Source organism: Lissotriton helveticus, chromosome 12 (genome assembly GCF_964261635.1).
Source record: "Lissotriton helveticus chromosome 12, aLisHel1.1, whole genome shotgun sequence".
NCBI classification, from domain to species: Eukaryota; Metazoa; Chordata; class Amphibia; order Caudata; family Salamandridae; genus Lissotriton; species Lissotriton helveticus.
In genome coordinates this window covers 568,256,308-568,275,724 of record NC_136073.1, presented here as the reverse complement: position 1 = coordinate 568,275,724, position 19,417 = coordinate 568,256,308, and the positions used below count along the sequence as shown (strand labels likewise).

The 19,417-nt window shown below is 47.7% G+C and overlaps 1 protein-coding gene across 3 annotated transcripts in view; it reads left to right on the top strand.

The window, feature by feature from the left end:
* Window positions 1–2,193: 2,193 nt before the first annotated feature.
* Window positions 2,194–19,417, top strand: part of LOC144799189 (endonuclease/exonuclease/phosphatase family domain-containing protein 1-like) — a 103,380-nt gene continuing 86,156 nt past the window's right edge. For 2 of the 3 annotated variants that reach the window (XR_013603772.1, XM_078670438.1), the window contains exons 1-2: window positions 2,194–2,386; window positions 16,629–17,459. Coding sequence is in view for 2 of the 3 variants with exons in the window: in XM_078670438.1 (XP_078526564.1) it covers window positions 16,633–17,459 (827 nt within the window). In the remaining variant the exon portion in view is untranslated. Of the gene's footprint in view, window positions 2,387–2,585; window positions 2,677–16,628; window positions 17,460–19,417 lie in introns of all 3 variants that reach the window. The other variant, XM_078670439.1, reaches the window with a different exon arrangement.

The window sequence follows — 19,417 nt, the reverse complement described above, 5'->3', positions numbered from 1 at the left end:
CAGCATACAGGCTACCCTTGCCTAGAGTCACAATCTTCCAGTGTATCAAAACAAATCGAAACACCTGGTCGATTGTGCTAAGGGACGCACAAAATCCTGCTTGCAGGGGTGACAAGACATCAAACTCCTCAGTCCAATCCTGCACCCTGTTAAGCACAAGCCTCCCAAATATTTTCTGGAGACAATCGATTAGGCTGATGGGCCTGTAGTTCCCTGGGCTTGATTTCTCCCTCTTCTTGTAAACGGGGATAATCTCGGCTTTCTTCCAGGAATCCGGTATGGGAGCTCCCTGCGCAATGGCATTAGACAGCGACAGGATATACCTGCACAATCTATCTTTATCATATAAAAAGATATCCCCTGGTATGCCATCAGGCCCTGGTGCCTTACCGGCTAGTACAGATTTGAGTGCAGTGTCTACTTCAGTATTAGTAAATGTATTATGCTGATAGAGGGCACACGAAACTTCCCCCTCTCCAATTAGTGGGATTGAGGCATATTGGGGTTTGAAATTATTCACCCAGTCGGTTTGGGAGACATGATTTTGGGGGCGGACTGCCTGGCCCCCGTTGGACCATTTATAAACGTTCCAAAAATATTTGGAGGTTTTCATGGCACAGGCGTCCTTTAACTCCTGCCATCTGTTGTCATCCCATGATTTCTTGGCTTTGGACTGTGTACCCTTATAAAAGGACCTTGCTTCGCGAACCTTCTTGGGATCACCCCCTTTAATGGCTTCCCCCAGAGCCTTACGTGCCACCCGGCAATCTGTGTTATACCATTGCCCTTCCTTCACTGCGGGTGCCTTTGTGTTCTTCACTTGCTTAAAAAAAATGGGTGCCTAGATGTTTAAAAAAGGTGTTATGTACACCTATTGGAATATCTAGATCTCTTTTTTCCGCTGCACTACTCTCTAATTCAATTATCGCATGATCCAGGCTCTGCAATATGTTATCTAGTACGACCGGCGACTCTACTAACTTTACCCACTTAAGCCGATTTAGATCGTTAGATGGAACAATCTCACCTATACATTGGCCTTCCCTATCTAGGCAGCCCGTCGTGTGACAGTGCAGGTCCGAAGTGCCACACAGAGGATTGTGGTCACTTTCGATCCTGTCTGTTACCATCATATCCACCACCTAGGGCCATAGACTCAAGCTCACCAGAATATAATCGATTCTACTGGCATGATAGCCATTGTTGAAAGTATTGGCACCATGTCTATCTGCCTTAGTACGCCCATTTAGGGCTCTCAACCCCTGTTCCATACAAATGTTGTTAAGTTGGATGACCACATCTGTCCATCTCCTTACGGGACTTAGCTCTAGTGATGGAACACCACATTTTATTTTTTATTTTATGCATTTTTATATAGCGCAGACTTTACCCGAAGGTGTCAGAGCGCTTCACAATAGGAACAGTAGTGAAACATGAAGAAAAATTACAAGTGAGCATGTTACAAAAGCAAACCTTACGTTACGTAAGGCAATAGTGACAACTGTGCGTGTATCGAGCAAACAAAATACAAGAGGTAGCAAACGATACGTTACAAGAGGAAAAAAGTGACGTGTGTATGTTACAAAAGCCTACAAAGTACAAATAGAGGTATAATACTGCACTAAATGGCAGATACTCAAAACACAAGAACAAACGTTACGTTAATTGAGGCAATGGTGGCAAATGTGCATGTATCAAAAGCAAACAAAATACAAGAGGTAGCAAACGATACATTACAAGAGGGAAAGTGACGTGTGCATGTTACAAAGGAGTACACAATACAAGTAAATGATGGTGAAGGGGCCTCCTGGGGCTCGGGGCCTGTGTTATGTCACTATTTATGTATAAAAAAATAATATGTCTAATCGTTGTGTTATTGGCGACAAGGAGTCTCGGGTATCCTTAGATACAGGGCGGAGCAGGCAGGACTATGCACACACCTGTATTCTCCTGTTTAGTGCCGAGCCTGCGGTCCGCATTGAAATGGCTACAGGTGCGGGTCAGGCAGGACTTTCTCTGTATTCTGCTGTTTTGTTTAGCGATGACACTGTGGCAGCAGCGAACGGGTTACAGGGCTGGGCAGTGGGATCTGGTACACACCTGCAGGCAGGGCAGGACTCTCGGCCATACCCGCGCTCACCTGTGGAGCCTGTGCCTGCCCGGCAGTGAAGCGGTTACAGGGGCAGGGCGGCCGCCCGGGGCGGGGACACACCCTCGCTCGGTGCGGCGACCACTGACGCGGTGTCACACGGCGTGTGCCCGACTGGCACCAACACACCCGGCGGTGCCCCAGAGAGAGCGGGCTGACCCCGAGGCCGCGCCGGGGCTCCTCGGGTCTGGGAGGGGCTCAGGCAGCAGCAGGTCCTTCGGGAAGAGGCGGCTGCAGGTGAGAGCTGGGGTGGGTGGGGGGAGGTGTAATGTCCCCACGTGCACACCAGGCCATGTTTGCGGGTCAGACACCGGTCACAAGGGCACTGGCCGGGGGGGGAGGGCACTGAAGATTTCCTGACAAACCCTCTCCCCCAAAAAGCTGGCACGGCTGGGGCGGACGCTGTTACTTCTGATTGACTGCTTTTTCCCACCAGCCTGGTCACAATTCCTTCAGATTTATTTCGACGCAAATTCACGGAATATATTCCATGCAGAGCGACATTAGAGCGTGATTTGGAAGCGAAGGTGCGTTGTCTTTAACATTATTATAGAGGTCATGCCTGGATTTTGCCTATAGCTTTATTTTTTATATTTAGTTATGCTTTTATGTATTTGTTTATATGTGCCTTTTTATGAAGTTCGGACATAACATTACCAGAAGGTGCTGGAGCCCTTTACTGTAGACGTATGTCGTTACATGGATAATTTATTACAGAGGGTTGAAAATAACCAAATACTCCCAAGAATAGTTGCACGAGCCAGGAGGCGCTCCTTGTAGGGCACGGAGGGTAGTAGGGTTTCTCGGCTCGCTTGATGTTATTTTGAGCCCTCCCTCTGCATTTGATACAGCGCTGGGCTGTGGCCCGACGAGCCCAGCACACCAGGAACCCTTCCTTGCAGTATCGGTGCGTACAATAGACAATGTTACTTGACACGTAGCCGCTGGCCGCCCTCGCTCGTTTCACAGCTTTTATGTGTGCATTGGTTACCATTGTTTCATAGTCCTTTCTCTCTGCAGAGGCCCCAAGCTGTAACTTGCAACCTGTTGCACGTGTGATTGTTGTGTTTGGAACCACGCATTACCTCTTAAACCCAAACTGTACCATTTCACTTTAAAGCATACCACACCACAGGTCATTCTACCAAAGCACATCACACAAGCGCACACCATATAACTCAACACTACACCACAAAACCTCTCAAACCATCATTCGTTACATCACACCAGCACCTTACACCATACACTGTCATGTCATATCACACTACAGTGCAATGTCCACCGATTTACATCGCCTAATGTGAGAGCACACAATACCAAACCAACTTTCAACACAACGTACATCACCATACACCATACAATGATACATAACAACACACCTTCTTGTATCACACAATGCACCATAACACAACACAATATACAATAACTCTCTAGATAACACAATATGGCAACACACCGCGAGTACCTGCACTGCTGCAATCCTTTTTCTTAGGTGAGCACCCTCATTTCAATCAATCAATCAGAAGTGTATATAGCGCGGCTACTCACCCGCAAGGGTCTCAAGGCGGGGGGGGGGGGGGGGGGCTGCTGATCCATCTGGACGCGGAGGTTCAGTCAAAGCAAACAGGTTCTCTGGGATACAGCATACCTGCACCTTTATATTTCCATTTCTAGCACTGTAGTAGTACCCGCAGTAGAATAGGCTGGCAGACTGGTCTAATATCTTGTGTTACTACAAGAACCCAAGGATCATACCACAGCCAGAGGAGTGCCAGCATTCACTGTGGCCCCACAAATGGAATTGAAACTTTCCACTTTGCTATGAGTACACATAGGCAGTCAGCTACATTAGCAACACTGGTCATGAAAATACATTTCAAGTTTCTTGAAAAACTTGCAGCTGAATTGGTTGTTTTTTTAGATATTTTTCTCAACTCTGTTTACGAATTTTCACTGAAAAATGTAGTTTTGGTTTCTATAAAATCGAAAAGTACCACTGGATATCAGTCTTTGCCTGCATTTATTTCTTGGGGGAAATGCTCAAATTCCGCAACACAGTGGTTTAGCTTGCTCACAATAGTTAATATTTTGCAAAATAATCGTGAGACCATATTGTGTCGTTTTGGAGGGCTTACAGCAGCCCTCCAATATATTGTCATGCTGTACATGACCACCTGTTAAGACTACTCATGTAAATATACAGCAGCGGGATGTCAGTTGCTGATTTTTTTTTTTGCATATAAGAATTGCTTGGGCGACATGTTAGTCATTTATTATGTATATTGAATTCAAAAACAACTGTTGTGCTGATCTGTAAATTAGATAACCAGTTCCACCATGTGGCTGACTGTCATAAGAGCCCGTGTTGACCATTACATTGCTGGTGCCAAGCACCGGAAATCACTGGCTCAAATTAAGCACTGGCTCCAAACGTATGGTGGCTGGCTTGTTACAGCACTTAAACATGAAGGTGATTTGGAAAAGTGTGAGAGATTAGGATGTCTGTTGCGCACATATACCATTCCATCTTCTAGAACGTAGAGTTTTGTGGATTGTGAGTTGGGAACAGTCACTTCTTTCCAGTTTCCAGGAATTGTAGATTATAATTATATTTATTTGTGGTGTACAGCGCATTGTTTGTGTATATTGCACATTACTGGGACAGCCTTCTCCACTCTAGGTTGGCAGAACACCGCTGTTGGCACAACTTGAGTTTATGTTGAAGCTCCTTGGATGCCTGTGGGTGTTCATTCAGTGACACACATTCATGTCCACAGTACTTTTGATTGGACCAAACCAAGAAAAAGCGTTCTGCGAAGAACCGGATCCAATGAAACCCTCAAGTTGGCCCTCTCAAATGCAGGGTTAAACCATGGCCAGCAGTGATTCACCTGGGACAAACCATGGTCTCTTCGGGCACGTGAAAGCTGGAGAGACAGCTTGTCCAATGGCGCTGTGTTGTCTTCCCCACTCGAAAATTCAGCAAAGGCACAGTATGACGGGGAACATCCTTTGCAACGAAACTTTTACAACGCAGTGCTTTTACAACGCAGGTTTTACAACGAAAACCATTACAACGCATTCCGCTGGTGGGCGCTCTAGGACAGGGAATAGATTTAATTTACTATCCAACACCTTCCTTAGTGTCCACGGGGACTGGAGTTGGAATGGTAAATTAAACTATTCACTATCCAGCACCCCAGAGCGCTATGCGTTGTAAAGGTTTGCGTTGTAAAAACTGCGTTGTAACAGCATGCGTGGTAAAAGCATGCATTGTAACGTCATACATCCCAGTATGACATATGTTGCATCATGGCTGAAAATGGAGGTGGACTTTGAAATGGAAAACGCTGAAAACACGCCAGCCTGTGGGGCGAAACCCGAGCCGGACAGTGGACGTGTGACATCTCCAGCAGCCAGCTGGGGCTCCAGGCCAGGGACGAGGGCTTGCTTCTCCGAGGTCAGAGGGGTCTGAGAAGACTCACTTATGACTTGCGGTGACTCCATGAGTGATCTTAGGCCTGGAGCTCTGCTGACTGGCTTTAGCCACGAATAAAGTCACCGCAGGGACGTTGATTCACAAACTACCGGGGACAGTGAAAAAGGACAGTGACATATTAGCCGAAAGACGATGGGCTGGATTACTTCTCAAGCGTACGTCAGTGGCTGAGATTCATTGAATAATTCATCCATCACGGTGTTTGTATTTTGTACGTGTAGTTTAATGGTGGGTGTGATGGGAATGCCCAGACATGGCCCCTGTGTTCCCTGTGCGACAGCACTTGAGCTATACCTCACCGATGAGGCTTAAGTAGGCCGAAACCAGTCAGGGGTTGCTTATGTGTCTCGGTGTCCGTCCAGAGCATAAAAGTCTCACGAAACACTGTAATCCCAAAGAGGCTACTTATGAATGAGTATGTGTATGAAACAACATGTTTCAGCCTGCTTTTTGTTCTTAAAGGTCTTCATCGAATCCACCTTTCTCACTTGAAGTACAGTTAGGGAACTTCATCAAAGAAATGATCTTTTTGGGCCCCCGTTTAAAACCTCTCAAGTCGTCAAACTTTGGCTTTTTGGCTTTCACATGGGTCAAGTAAAAGCATATTGTTCCAGAAAATGAGAAATGTGGTACACGAGAGGATACCCTTCCTGTACTCTGTTAAATTCACTGCCCTCAAATTCAAGAGAACAGTTTGTGATTGGTTGTTTGTTTCCAGTTACCTGCTGTCCAGCCTGGCTCTAAGTGTGACAGGCTGCTCAAGTGCACGTTTTTTCTTTGATTTCTGGGATTTGTAGCCTTGTGTACACCATTAGAAAAGCAGGACTACAAGTCCCAGAATGCATTGAAAATGCTTGGGCTGAAGCATCCAGTTCTGCATGGACCTTGAACATTTGACTGCTTTGCACCTTAGAGAGGATTTGAAGATAATTAAACGTATGTATTTAGCCTCTTATACACCTCTTGTTCCCAGCCTGTATCCTTGGCTGCTCCATTGCATTGCAGAAAGTGTTTGGATAACATTCCTGCATTTAGGAGCTATTAAAAATGGCGCAACTGTAAGGGTGAGATTAGGGTAGCACCGAGCTGTTGTACAGTACCATGAAAAGTTCTGGGTTGGGGGGGGGGGGGCTGCTTATCTTGACCCGGGGCAAGGGTCGCTCTGAATGACCTGCATTCTTAAAAATTAGGTCAGATCCAACAATGATTAATTTGAACCGGTTGTTGCAAGTGGTGGGTTCCGGGACTTAATTTTTGGGACGGGGATTCATTTCCCTTCATCTGATTTTGACTGGGAGCAAGAAAAAGGCAGTACAGAGAGAACGGAGAGGGAAAAGCAAAACCGGAAAGCGGTGACAAAGGGAGAAAGTAGCAATGAGAAAGAACCTGCGAGAGTGAGAGGAAGAGACAGGAAGTGGAGATTGGAGAAAGAAAGAAGCATTAGTTGGACTCAAGAATCTTGTCTACCATTCTTGGCGTTCGGTAGCGCCGCTCCTGGGCTCCGAAGAACAACTTTGGGCCTGTGCCCTTTTTTCACAGAATTAAATCACTGGGCACGGGTGTAGTGACGTGACAGCCAGTCTTGCTGACTGTGGCACAATATGTGCGAGCTGAGGCGACCTGAGCAGCGGCTGTCCTCTGGGCCTACCGTGTTGTCGGTTCTTTTGACATTGTGAACAAATATTTGGGTGACAAATGGATGCAAATGTGGACTTTGGAAAGCTGAGTCAAGCAAATCCTACATAATAGGTCACTGTTCACCGCAAATAGGAGCTGGAGCCAATTCTCTCTTGGGGCCAGTGAGGGAAAGGTAATATTCCTGTTTTGCAGTTTTATATAGGCGAACTAGACCTGAAGCGCTTTATGGGAGCACCAGTTACATTACACCTTCATTTTATTTGTAGGCACAGGGAGATTGCGTGATTTGTTCAGAATCACGTGAGGTTGAGCCGACGCTGAGATTCGAACCCAGTTCCGAAGGGCGGCAGCTCTGGCCGTTACGCCACACCTTCTCCCCTAGGCAGAGTAACTGACGGGAAATGGTGTGGAGTTTATTTGGTGTGCTGTGAGTAAGTGGGATTGGATGTTGTGAGTATCCAAGGTCGGATGTAACTGGCATGCCGTGAGAGCACGCGGCATTGGGTAAATCAGTGTGTTTTGTCAGGTCTTTGTAAGTGGGCTCCTGTGAGTGGTCGAAGTGGGAAATAAAAAGTAGGGGAACTGCTCCTGCCCCGTTCCCTGCTCCTGCCCCGTTCCCTGCTCCTGCCCCATTCCCTGCTCCTGCCCTGTTCACTGCTCCTGTCCAGTTCACTGCTCCTGCCCAGTTCACTGCTCCTGCCCGGTTCACTGCTCCTGCCTGGTTCACTGCTCCTGCCCCGTTGACTGCTCCTGTCCGTTCACCGCTCCTGCCCGGTTACCACTCCTGCCCCATTACTTCTAATGCTTTGTCACTTCTCGTGCCCCGTCACCTCTCCTGCCCATCACATCACTGCCCATCACATCACCTGCCTGTCATGTCACGTGCCTGTCACTTCTTGTGCCCAGTCACCTCTCCTGCCCTGTTGCCTCTCCTTCCCAGTCACCTCTCCTGCCCCGTCACTGCTCCTGCCCCATCACTGCTCCTGCCCCATCACTGCTCCTGCCCGTTCACTGCTCCTGCCCCGTTCACTGCTCCTGCCCCGTTCACTGCTCCTGCCCTTTCACCGCTCCTGCCCCGTCACCTCTCCTGCCCCGTCACCTCTCCTGCCCATCAACTCTCCTGCCCATCACCTCTCCTGCCCTGTCATCTCTCCTGCCCGTCACCTCTCCTGCCCCGTCACCTCTCCTGCCCCGTCACTTCTCCTGCCCGGTTACCTCTCCTGCCCAGTTACCTCTCCTGCCCAGTCACCTCTCCTTTCCTGTTGCCTCTTGTGCCCCATCACTGCTCCTGGCCCGTCACTTTTCCTGCCCCGTCACATTTCCTGCCCCGTCACCTCTCCTGCCCGTTCACTGCTCCTGCCCGTTCACTGCTCCTGTCCGGTCAGCACTCCTGCCCGATCACCGCTCCAGCCCCATCACTTCTCTTGTCCCATCACTTCTCCTCCCCCGTTCACTGCTCTTGTCCGTTCACTGCCCCTATCCGTTCACTGCTCCTGCCCATTCCTAATCACCTCTCCTGTCCCATCACTGCTCCTGACACATCACCTCTCCTGCCCCGCCATTCTCCTGCACGTCACTTCTCCTGCCTGTCACTTCTCCTGCCCTGTCACTTCTCCTGCCCAGTCACCTCTCCTGCCCTATTACCTCTGCTTTCCTGTTGCCTCTTCTGTCCCGTCACTGCTCCTCCCCAGTTCACTCTGTGTACAACATTGACAAGATACAGAAGGTGGCAAATTCCCCACAGTACTCTGTTTGGGGAAAGCTCCTCTGTAATCACTAACTCCAATCTCACTGGCACATGACATGCTAAAGGCAGACGGCGGGCGCATTGTCATTCGAAAGGGGGTAATCAGCCTCAATCGGAAACTAAAGCATTTTCAATATTATATAAAACAAAGCCATAGTTGTATGAATGTGGTATATTTATCTTTTCCAACGAACAACCTTTGACAAAGCCAATAGTCCTGGCTTGTTGTAGGTGTAATGTTACTTGTTGTATTATATATGTGGAGGCAATAACAGAAGCAGCAAAATACAAGTCGGGCAGCACATTACGCTGGGCACATATTTTTAGCATAAATGTTTTAAGCCACATCCTTAATTATATCAGCCACGTCCCTTTGAGAGCCCCCCAGTTTTTTCATCCCACTTAAAGCCCTGCCCCAATTGTGCTGTGAGTGATGGAAGGTCATGAAAAGTTGGTCGTATGGGTGTCAAGGGGGATCATATTGTCAGAGCCACTGTAGCGTCACAACGAGAGATTCCCCAGCACACAGGCCCTTTACGAGGAGATACAAAGCTATACTGATCTGCACTGCTTAACGATTTCAATCAGATCTGCAGCCATTGCAGTCTCAGACAAACAAATTCAGCATAGAGGGAATTGAGACAAATAGTTTTTCTCAGTCTCTTTTGATTGTACTGGGTTGCCTTCCTGAGGAACAGTGCAAAAAGGATGTATGACATTACAACGCATGCTTTTACCACGCATGCCTTTACAACGCGGTATTTACAACGAATACCTTTACAACGCATAGTGCTTTGGGGCGCTGGATAGTGAATAGTTTAATTTACTATTCCAACTCCAGTCCCCGTGGATAGTAGGAAGGTGTTGGATAGTAAATTAAATCTATTCCCTATCCCAGAGCGCCCCCCAGCGCAATGCGTTGTAATGGTTTGCATTGTAAATACCGCGTTGTAAAGGCATTGCGTGGTAAAAGTTGCGTTGTAAAGGATGTTTCCCGTGCAAAAAATGTCAGTGCATCAGTGAAAAAAAAATGGATTAACCCTATACACAGAAAAGGCATTATTTTCAGGCCTTCTCACATAACATGACACAATCATTGTATTGTATTGTATTGTAATTGCATTTATATAGTGCTTACTACCCCCAACGAGGCGTCGAAGCGCTCTTTCGGGAAAGCTCCTCTGTAATCACCAACTTTTCTTTCAGCTTTCAGGGGCTGCTCGCACTTCTCTGTTAAACTCCAGAGGCAGCAGCAGCCCCTCCCTGAGCTCTCACAGGCAGACGGCTGGCGCATTGTCATTCGAAAGGGGGTCATCAGCCTTAATCAGAATGACGATGGGCCTGCCATCAGCCTGTGAGAGCTCAGGGAGGGGCTGCTGCTGCCTCTGGAGTTTAACAGAGAAGTGCGAGCAGCCCCTGAAAGCTGAAAGAAAAAAGTTCTAGTTTTTATTAAGTAGAACTATTCTTGCCGCCCCGGGATGCGTTATTGAAAGGAAGAAGTAGGGGAACGGACGGGAATAATTTCTAGAAGTAGGGGCACGCCGTGCCCTTCCGTCCCCGCCCACTTCTACCACTGGCTCCTGTAATCAGTGTAACTAACAAGAGTGTATTGAATTTAGTAACACCGGTGCAACGTGAGGACGTGTAATTGGCCCCATGAGAGCACATAGGGTGATTCTGTATTATGTGGTTAGTTGGCTCTTGTAATTGGTGTGATGCGACTGCAAAGGGTTACATGTCACTGGAGTGATGTGAGTTGTGTTTCCCATTGACTGAGCTCATAGCTGGTAAATCTATGCCTGCAGCACACACTGACTGCCCCCCTCTGTCAAAGCACACCTCTGTCACTCCATTCTTTTAATGCCACGGTGAGCAAAAAACGATGGATTTAGGCCCAGATCTCTGTACTAGGGTGAATGTATGACATGGTTCTGCATCTGTCCATCAACTTTTGTTTTTGCAATTGTCACCCCGAGTGGGATGGGTATGCTCAGACGTGAGTCCCGTGCTCTCCACGCCACTGGAGTCAAGCTATCCTGGCTGATGACGGCTGATAGCCTGAAACCGGTCCTAGGATGCTTGATTCCGGTCCAGGGAAGATATGGCTTAGCAGCTCGGGCTGGACTGTTCCCATGAGGCACAGGGTCAAGGCTGATTTGCATATGGCCATGTCTGAACTGGGTTGGTGTGGTGAGCAAAAAAACGATGGATTTAGGCCCAGATCTCTGTACTGGGATGAATGTATGACATAATTCTGCATTCTGTCCATCAATTGTTGTTTTTGCCTCACTCCATTCTTTGCAGATCTGAAGGGATCCCTCAGCCGCCCCTCCTGTCCCCACCAACACACCAGCACTAAGTCAACCTGGCACTTTGACTTTGTAAGCTGAATCTCTTTCTCCTCAGGGCTCGCTGTACGAGAGATCCCTCACCCTTGCTCTGACAACACTGATACCTCCATCCATACAAGGTGCTTGAGGGTAGGTCCTTCAGGGGTCCCAGAAAGCACTGTCTTGTATCTTCTTCAGTGAGCATCTGATGGGGATGCTGTTGATCCTGTGGGAGTGCCCGCCCAGTGACACCCGTTAAACAGTGTGTCTTTTCCAGGTCAGCCCTGCTCAGGGTTAGAAGGGATTGACTTCTATCAGGTCTATATTGAGTGGAATCAGTGACTGTGGTGGGATGGCCAGTGTCTGAGATCACCATCCCTCAGAATCATTTCTTTTTTATTTTATTTATTTTATTTATTTTACGTCTCTAATGTCTTCAGGTGGTATGTCCAGGGTTACTGGCTGTACTGATCCGCAATTTTACCCTTGTATTTTTAGGGCAAAACCTGATTCACAAATGGTCTGAGACCTGCTTTACATGTTAATTTTTGATACTCGATTTGATATAATGAATAACAAAGGGGCAATACATGTTTTCAAACATTAATTTTGATACTGTATTGCAATTTTGCAATGATTTTAAGTAATTATGCAAATTCATTCATTCATACTGATGAGCAATTCTCAGAATTGAGCGGTATTGAATTTGTTCCAACAAATTCAGTAATTACTAATTTTAAGGGTGATTTCTACGAACCCTTTCAATGATTTATTTCTGATTTGAAGGAATGCTCTACTCTGCAGGCAGTAACCTAGGACATCCTGCCTGCAGTCATCGATTTCACCCAGACTCTGCTCTCCTAAGGCTAAAAGGTTGCTCCTAACAATCATTGATTAACCCAGTGGCGGATAAGACGGATCGGGCAGCGACACCTCTTTTGAGAAAGACCGAGTTCCTGCTGGCACTGCCCAGCATTAAAGCACTTCACCTTCAAAATGTAACACCACTCCCACCAGTGCCGGCTGGTGGCGCCCGGTGCAGCAATGTTTGTTGACGCTCCCCAATAACAACCTCCGTCATGGATTCCCTCACCACCACCCTTTAACAGTGCCCGCAAGTTTCCATAACCACTCTCTATCAGATGCATTTAATTAGTTATAAAGTGCCACTCATACCAGTGTAGGGTGTCGGAGCACTTTACATCACACATACTTCACAGAGACAATCAATCATAAGGGTGTAAATCAGTGTATAGAACATGTTAAGTAAAGCGGAGGACTACAAGGTGTAGGGGTCACACGCCATCCATACTGGCAGACAGGATAGTTTAAGAGTGCATGCTCTGTTGAAGCACAAACTCAGAATTGAAACTTAACACCATGGTTGTTGGTTCTCTCTTATAATAAGAATCAATGTATTCCCAAATGAACCCCTTTTGCAACCTTAATCTATGCTCTGATCCCTAAGTACTCAAAGTACGGCCCGTGGGCCACTTGCGGCCCGGCAGACATTTAGATGCGGCCCCCGTATGGAAAACAGCAGACGCAGTCAGCTGACATTGTTCTGCCTAATATTCATTCCTCAGGACCGCATTGATAGTGAAAAAAAAAGAGGCAATCAAAGGAGCATGATCAAGAAATAAGTGATTCGCCTCCTCCCCTTCTTTCTCAGTGACGTGAGATGCAGGGGCTCTAAGAAGGGGTGAAAATACAACAAAACCTCGTTAACAAGTGAATGGTCTTTTAACGACCTGTGAAGTACTCGGGTGCGGCTGGCAGCTCAAAAACTGTCTGTGTGTTTGCCCGGGAAGCTGTCTCAGCCCACTCGGGCTGACACACACACAACAGGGGATGGGGAGGGATATCAGTGGTGTAACGAAAAGTGAGGGGGCCTCCCTGCACGGTACTTAGGGGGGCCCCCTCTGGGCTCAACCAGGAGCTCTCCCGGCCAGAGTTCAGTGCCGAGGTGGCCCCTTGGAGCTAGGGGCCCCCCCGCACCGCGTGGGCTGCGGGGGGCCTGTGTTACGCCCCTGAGGGATATGAAGCCCTTTGAGCTATATGGGCGTTGTGCGCCTGGAATGCAGGTTGCTGGCCGCCCTTTCCAGTCCAGCATGGACATCAGCACCAGCCACTGCGGGTGTGTGTGGTGCTGATCTTCAACCTCAATAACCAAACAGCTGTAGTCGCAGCCACGAAGGCGGTCCGTCAGCAACATCAGTCAGTCATGTCAGTGCCTTTTCAGCAGCACCAATCTGTGTAAGTTTTGAAGCCTCCCAAGGGAAAGGTGTGCTTTTATCCATGTTACCACGCTACGTCTGTCCAAGAGTTCTCCCTCCTTCACCTCCCAATGGGCACATGTAAGGATAATGCCTTCTGAACAAGACACCTGAAGTTTAAGCTACGAGCCTCCCTGGTACCAAACCGGTTCCCCTCCTTAGAGCTGACGGGCCTCTGTATACATTCCTAGTTACTGTATAAAGCACGCTGTGATTCTGCCTTGTTCTTCAAACAGGTCTCTCAGAGGGATGTACGGCATTACGACGCGTACTTTTACAACGCGTGCCATTACAACGCGTTTTTTTCAACGCAAGTCGTTACCACGACTTGCGTTGGCGGGGGTGCGGACTTAGGAATTTTTTAATTTACTATTCCAACACCAGCCTACGTACAGTAGGGAAGGTGTTGGATAGTAAATAAAAAAATTCCTTGTCCTGCAGCGCCCTCCAGCGCAAGTCGTGGTAACGACTTGCATTGAAAAGACCGCGTTGTAACGGCACGGCGGTGTAACAGCCGCGTCGTAAAGGCTGTTCACCCTCTCAGAGATGTGGTGCGGAGCATGGTGTTCATGGAGGGATCCCAGATGCTCAGTGACATTCAGTGTGATTATATACAATGTCTCTGTAGCGTCACTGTGTCCCCGCTTTACACAATGAGTAGGAATGCGTCGAGGTGTGACCCAGTGAGGACGGAACTGCTGCAGAAATGGAGGCAGAGCTAGCGTAGCATCCTCACGTACCTCTGGAAGTGGTCGCTGCCCTGGATATGTACCGTCTGGAGGGGATGAATGGGAAGGGGGATATGGGCTGAGGGCGCCTGGAGCTGGCTGTAAACATATGTATGTGAAGGTAACCCTATATGAGCAATGGATGCAATTGCAGACTTTCCAAACAAAGGACATTAGAGACTCTGATTCCTGGTAGAATGTGCTGCTATACCCTATAATGCATTGTTACACTTCCAACTATAGGATAATAAAGGTACTTTGTTTAGAGGTTGGGTGGGACGGAGGGGGGCTGTTTACTTTCCTTGAAGCTTAGTGGGATAAGATTCAGCTATGTGATAACCTAACGGTTGTATCCGATTGTTACTTTATAAATAAATAAATAAATAAATAAATGATATTCTTCAACGCTGTAATGTACAAGAAAGAAATAAAGGTTTTTAAAAAAAAGTGTGACCCAGTGACTTGTGCCCAAGTGAGGGCGAAGTTGACTAATAATTGATTCCCGTCCCAGCTGTAGATTGGGGGCAACCATCAGGACCGGACTGGCCATAGCCGGCACCAGGCGTTTCCCCGGTGGGCCGCCAGGGTGGGGGCCCGTTTTGGGCCCCTGGGGGGGCGTTTTTGTTACGGGGGTCCTGCAATATCGGCCCCCAGTGACAAAATCGTCCGCAACCGGCCCTTGGAAACGCTCGGCCGCACCCCCTCAGCCCCCCTCCCCCACAGGGGGCCCGGCCGAGCAGTTTGCCAGTCCTGGTTTCGGTTCCCAGTCCAACCCTGCGAATTAATTAATGAAATGAATGGACGTATATTTATACAAATCGACCAGCAACTCAAAGGGCATCCCTGAACTAGCAAGAGTGGACTCTTACATGTACGATTAACCGACCTAGATTAATCTTGCTTGAAAAAACAAGTTTTTATTTTTTTTCTCATAGGTGCAGATCCAGGGCTTTAATATCCCTGCTACATGCAGTGCTGCTTCCGATCTATACCTAGTTAAATGTGCAGCCCCTGGACTCATCTGTTCCGTATTGCATGCACGGTATAGTGCACTCGCACCCCTGCTCGTACACTACAGCTCTGTGATGCATCAGTGCCTCATACAGCACACTGCTCTTGCACCCCTGCCCCATACACTACATCTCAGCGACCATTGGTGCCTCATGAACCTTACAGCACAGGGCATTAACATACCTGCCCCATACACCACAGCTCTGTGACCATACCCGCCTCATGCACCGTACAGCCAGGGCCCTTGCATTCCTGCCCTGTACACTTAAGATTTGTTTTTACTTTAGTAGCCATGCCCCCATCGCCTCCGCCCGTTCCTCCCGCCCCATCCACAGGCTCATCGGTGCGGCCCTCGACCACTAACCAGACTGTACTTTTGGCCCCTGAGAAAAAGTTTGTGAGTACCCATACTCTAATCTATACTTTGCAGTGTGCATACAATTCTTTGATGACAGTTAATAATTCACTGCACTATATTAGGATTTTAACTTATAAACTGCAAGTAACAAAAGGATCTCTCAGACAAAAGCAGTAACCACTGACCTCTTAACATTATATACACTTTGTGCTCTGCATGGTACAGGTTCTTTGTATCAGCCATATTAAGCCTCTGAGATATTTTATGATCCGTCAAAACCTCAACTAGACAAAACTCCGAGCTCTCTCCAGGAAGAACATTAATCACCAGCGTTATCGTGACATATTTATGGTTACCTGGAAATTGCTGGAGGCAAGGAACGCAGCAGGTGCTTTTGAAACCATAATATACTTACAAAAAACAGTGCCCCCACCCAAAGTCAGCGCCCTGTGTGGTGGCACCAGTCACACCGCGATAGCTATTCTTCAAGTTATAGACGCCATCTTGAAAATGCCAATTGCATACTTTTGACAGACACCATAGAACGTACCAGCACATGATAAACTGCCCTTGAATCCTTGCTATCCAATAAATACCCCTTGAGGCTGAACCATATAGAGGTAACCAGGAACCAGTGGCCATTGACTGTCATTCTTGTTAGAACTGATTCATGACAGAGCATTCATTCCATTGAATTCAATTATATAGTTGTTTTAAGTGAAATAAATCATGTTTGGTTCATGTATCTGTCTTAGCTGTGTTGAGGCATGAGTACATTTGTATTAGACTTTACATGGGCTTCTCAGCTGTAAAGATGGCGCTGTAGAAGCTCAGCACATTTTAGACACAGGCTCACTCCAGCATTAATATGCAATATTATCTGCCTCCTCAGGGCCATGGGACAGAGCCTGCGATGTCACCAGGGAAACCACAAAGGTACGCCACGCTTGCTGAAAAAGAAGAAACGTCCGCTCAGCGCTGCCGGTCCTCCCTCGGAAACCTTACTGGGAAACTGCAACCAGGTGAACCTCAACATGGCGTCTGAGGAGGAACTAATGACCCTCCCAGGTGTCACGCGGGCCATGGCGCACAGCATCACTGTTTATCGCCACCGGATTGGCGGCTTCCGGAAGGTGGAGGACCTCGCCCTTGTTTCTGGGTTTGGGGCGGAGAAGATGCAGCAGCTACGGTCTGAGATCTGCGTGGGCGCCGTCACCAGGCGCCCCATGCAGAGCTCCTGTTTGGACTTGCCTTCATCCACCAAAGTGAACTTGAACACGGCCAGCATGGCGGAGCTCCTGCGCGTGGGATACCTCTCGGAGGAGCTTGTGCAAGCTATCTTGTCCTACCGGACTGGTCACGGGGCCTTTAGGCGCTTGAAAGACTTGGAGAATGTTCATGGTGTGGATGAGGCCCTGTTGAAGCAGATTGAACCCCACCTTACCATCTCCTTACCGCGGCCCGCCACAATCCATGCGGACCTGAACTGGGCTGATTTTTCTCAATTTTGCAGCAAGGACCCAAAAGAGCGGGTGACTCCATCAAACGGTCCCACCACGATCAGTGGCCCGCTTGTAAGCCTGCCCTCCCAGGTCTTCAGCGGTCTCTACGGTGGAAGGCGTGTTGTGCGGGTGGGCAGCTGTATCCTTCAGGGTCTGACGCTGGCGATGGTGGAAGAGAGGAGGCTCCGCGAAGAGCTGTGCCTGGCCCTGCTGGAAAACGGGTGAGTAGAGGGAGGAAGGACAATAAGGGCAAAATGTCTGAATTCGCTCCTAGATCAATCCGCAAATGCAGAGATTTGTCACAATGGTGTGTTTTCTAAAAGTTACAGTTGCTATGTCTACAGTGTTTTTTTTTAGTTTAAGTTTATTGTTTAGTTAATTAAAACCTTAACAATGATAGCATAAATTAATACGGAGCATAGGGAAATGTATCAAATAAGACAATTAACTAACCATTTAGCAGAATTATTTGTGGGGAGAATGGACCAATGTAAGACTGTGTTGTCAAAAAACGAATACATAATGCTAACAAAGGTAAACTTACAAACATCGACCACCATTTGTTCCTATTGCACCTTCTGTACGAGGGTTGTTAATCCATGTACAAAAGATACAATTAACCCATGTGAAAGATGCAGGGGTAACCTGTGATGCAGTAAATGTAATAATAACTAAAATGCCATATATAGTTAATTAGTTACTAGTTCCTTACAGAAGAACCTGATAAACCTTTACGGTCACTTTCAAGCCTTATAAAACCTCGACTGAACCTTTAAAACTGTTTGTTCCTCGTGTTCAGCTCAAGGATAGCCTGGGTTTCCGTGATTGTAAAGTGTATTGTGCTGTCTGAGATTGCCACAAGGGATCAGACGTCCTTTCTTACAAAATGTTCTTAAGGTCTGGCCTTTTATTTTCCTCCTGGGAAGACTTAAGTGCCTCAGTGCATTGTATTATGATTTGGTTACTAATCCCTTGCAGAACCTAGTAAAACTTCACAGTCGATTGTGAGACCTGAGAAACTTAGTTTATCCCTTAAAAGCTATTTGTGCCTCTTGTTCTGTTCATTCATAATGGTCGCTAACTCTTGTGTGACAGCAATGCTGAGAGTCGAATTAAAAGCTGGTGTTGTGCTAAGGTGCCTTGTGCGTTAAATAACTAATCGTGCTGTGCCAAGGATCCTAGTTATTTCGTTTCAATCCCCCTGCAAACCGTGTTAAGAATTCACAATCGATTGTAAAACCTTTATTTAAACAGTAAAACTTGTGTATGCTATTGGAGTAATCCAGTAACCAAAGAGATTACAATACTAATTGTTGTGCCCACTAGTTCTTACGTAAGGGAAGGGCCAAGGCCGCAATTCAAGTCTGTCTTTGTTGCCGCAGAGGCACAGCGGCTTGTGCTTGATGGAGCCGATGTTTCAATGGAGTCCCATCTTTAGCACATCTCCTCAGTGCCGTAGGTGACCTGCTATTAACCCCTTGGCTGCGGGGCACATTCCCCCGCTGTGCTGGGGGGCGGGGGCGCGTACAGCACCCCGGTGCTCATGACGAGGTCAGCTCGTCATGAGCTACGGCGCTCCGGTGCTCATGACCAGCTGAGCTCGTCATGGTCACACCCGTTCCCATGGAACGTTCAGCACAGCAGGGGAATCAGCCCAGCGTGCGAGCGTTCCACGGGACGGGCGCGGTCATGACGAGCTCAGCTCGTCATGAGCACCGGAGCGCCATAGCTCATGACGAGCTGAGCTCGTCATGAGCACCCAAGGGGTTAAAGCAGATCAAGAATGCCTGCGTGCACGGCCGTACTCCCTCTGCCAGAAAAACTGGTTTAAGCAAAAGTCTCAGTTCTAGGTCTAATGCGGGGCAGCAGCACAACGAATATATGACCTTACAACGCATACGATTACAACGCATGCTTTTAAAATGCAGTCTTTACATCGTAACTACCATTACATTGCATGATTTTACAACAAGTGCCATTACAATTCATTTTTAAAAACTACCATTACAATGCATACCATGACAACGCCTACCATTAGAACACATAATACTTTTAGGGCAACAGTAGGCTAAGTGGTGGATAGTGTAGGGGTAAAAATGACTATTCCCACTCCAGTGAGTGCAACAGTAGGGAATGTGTTGGATAGAGTAGAGGTAAAAATCACTATTCCCATGTACCC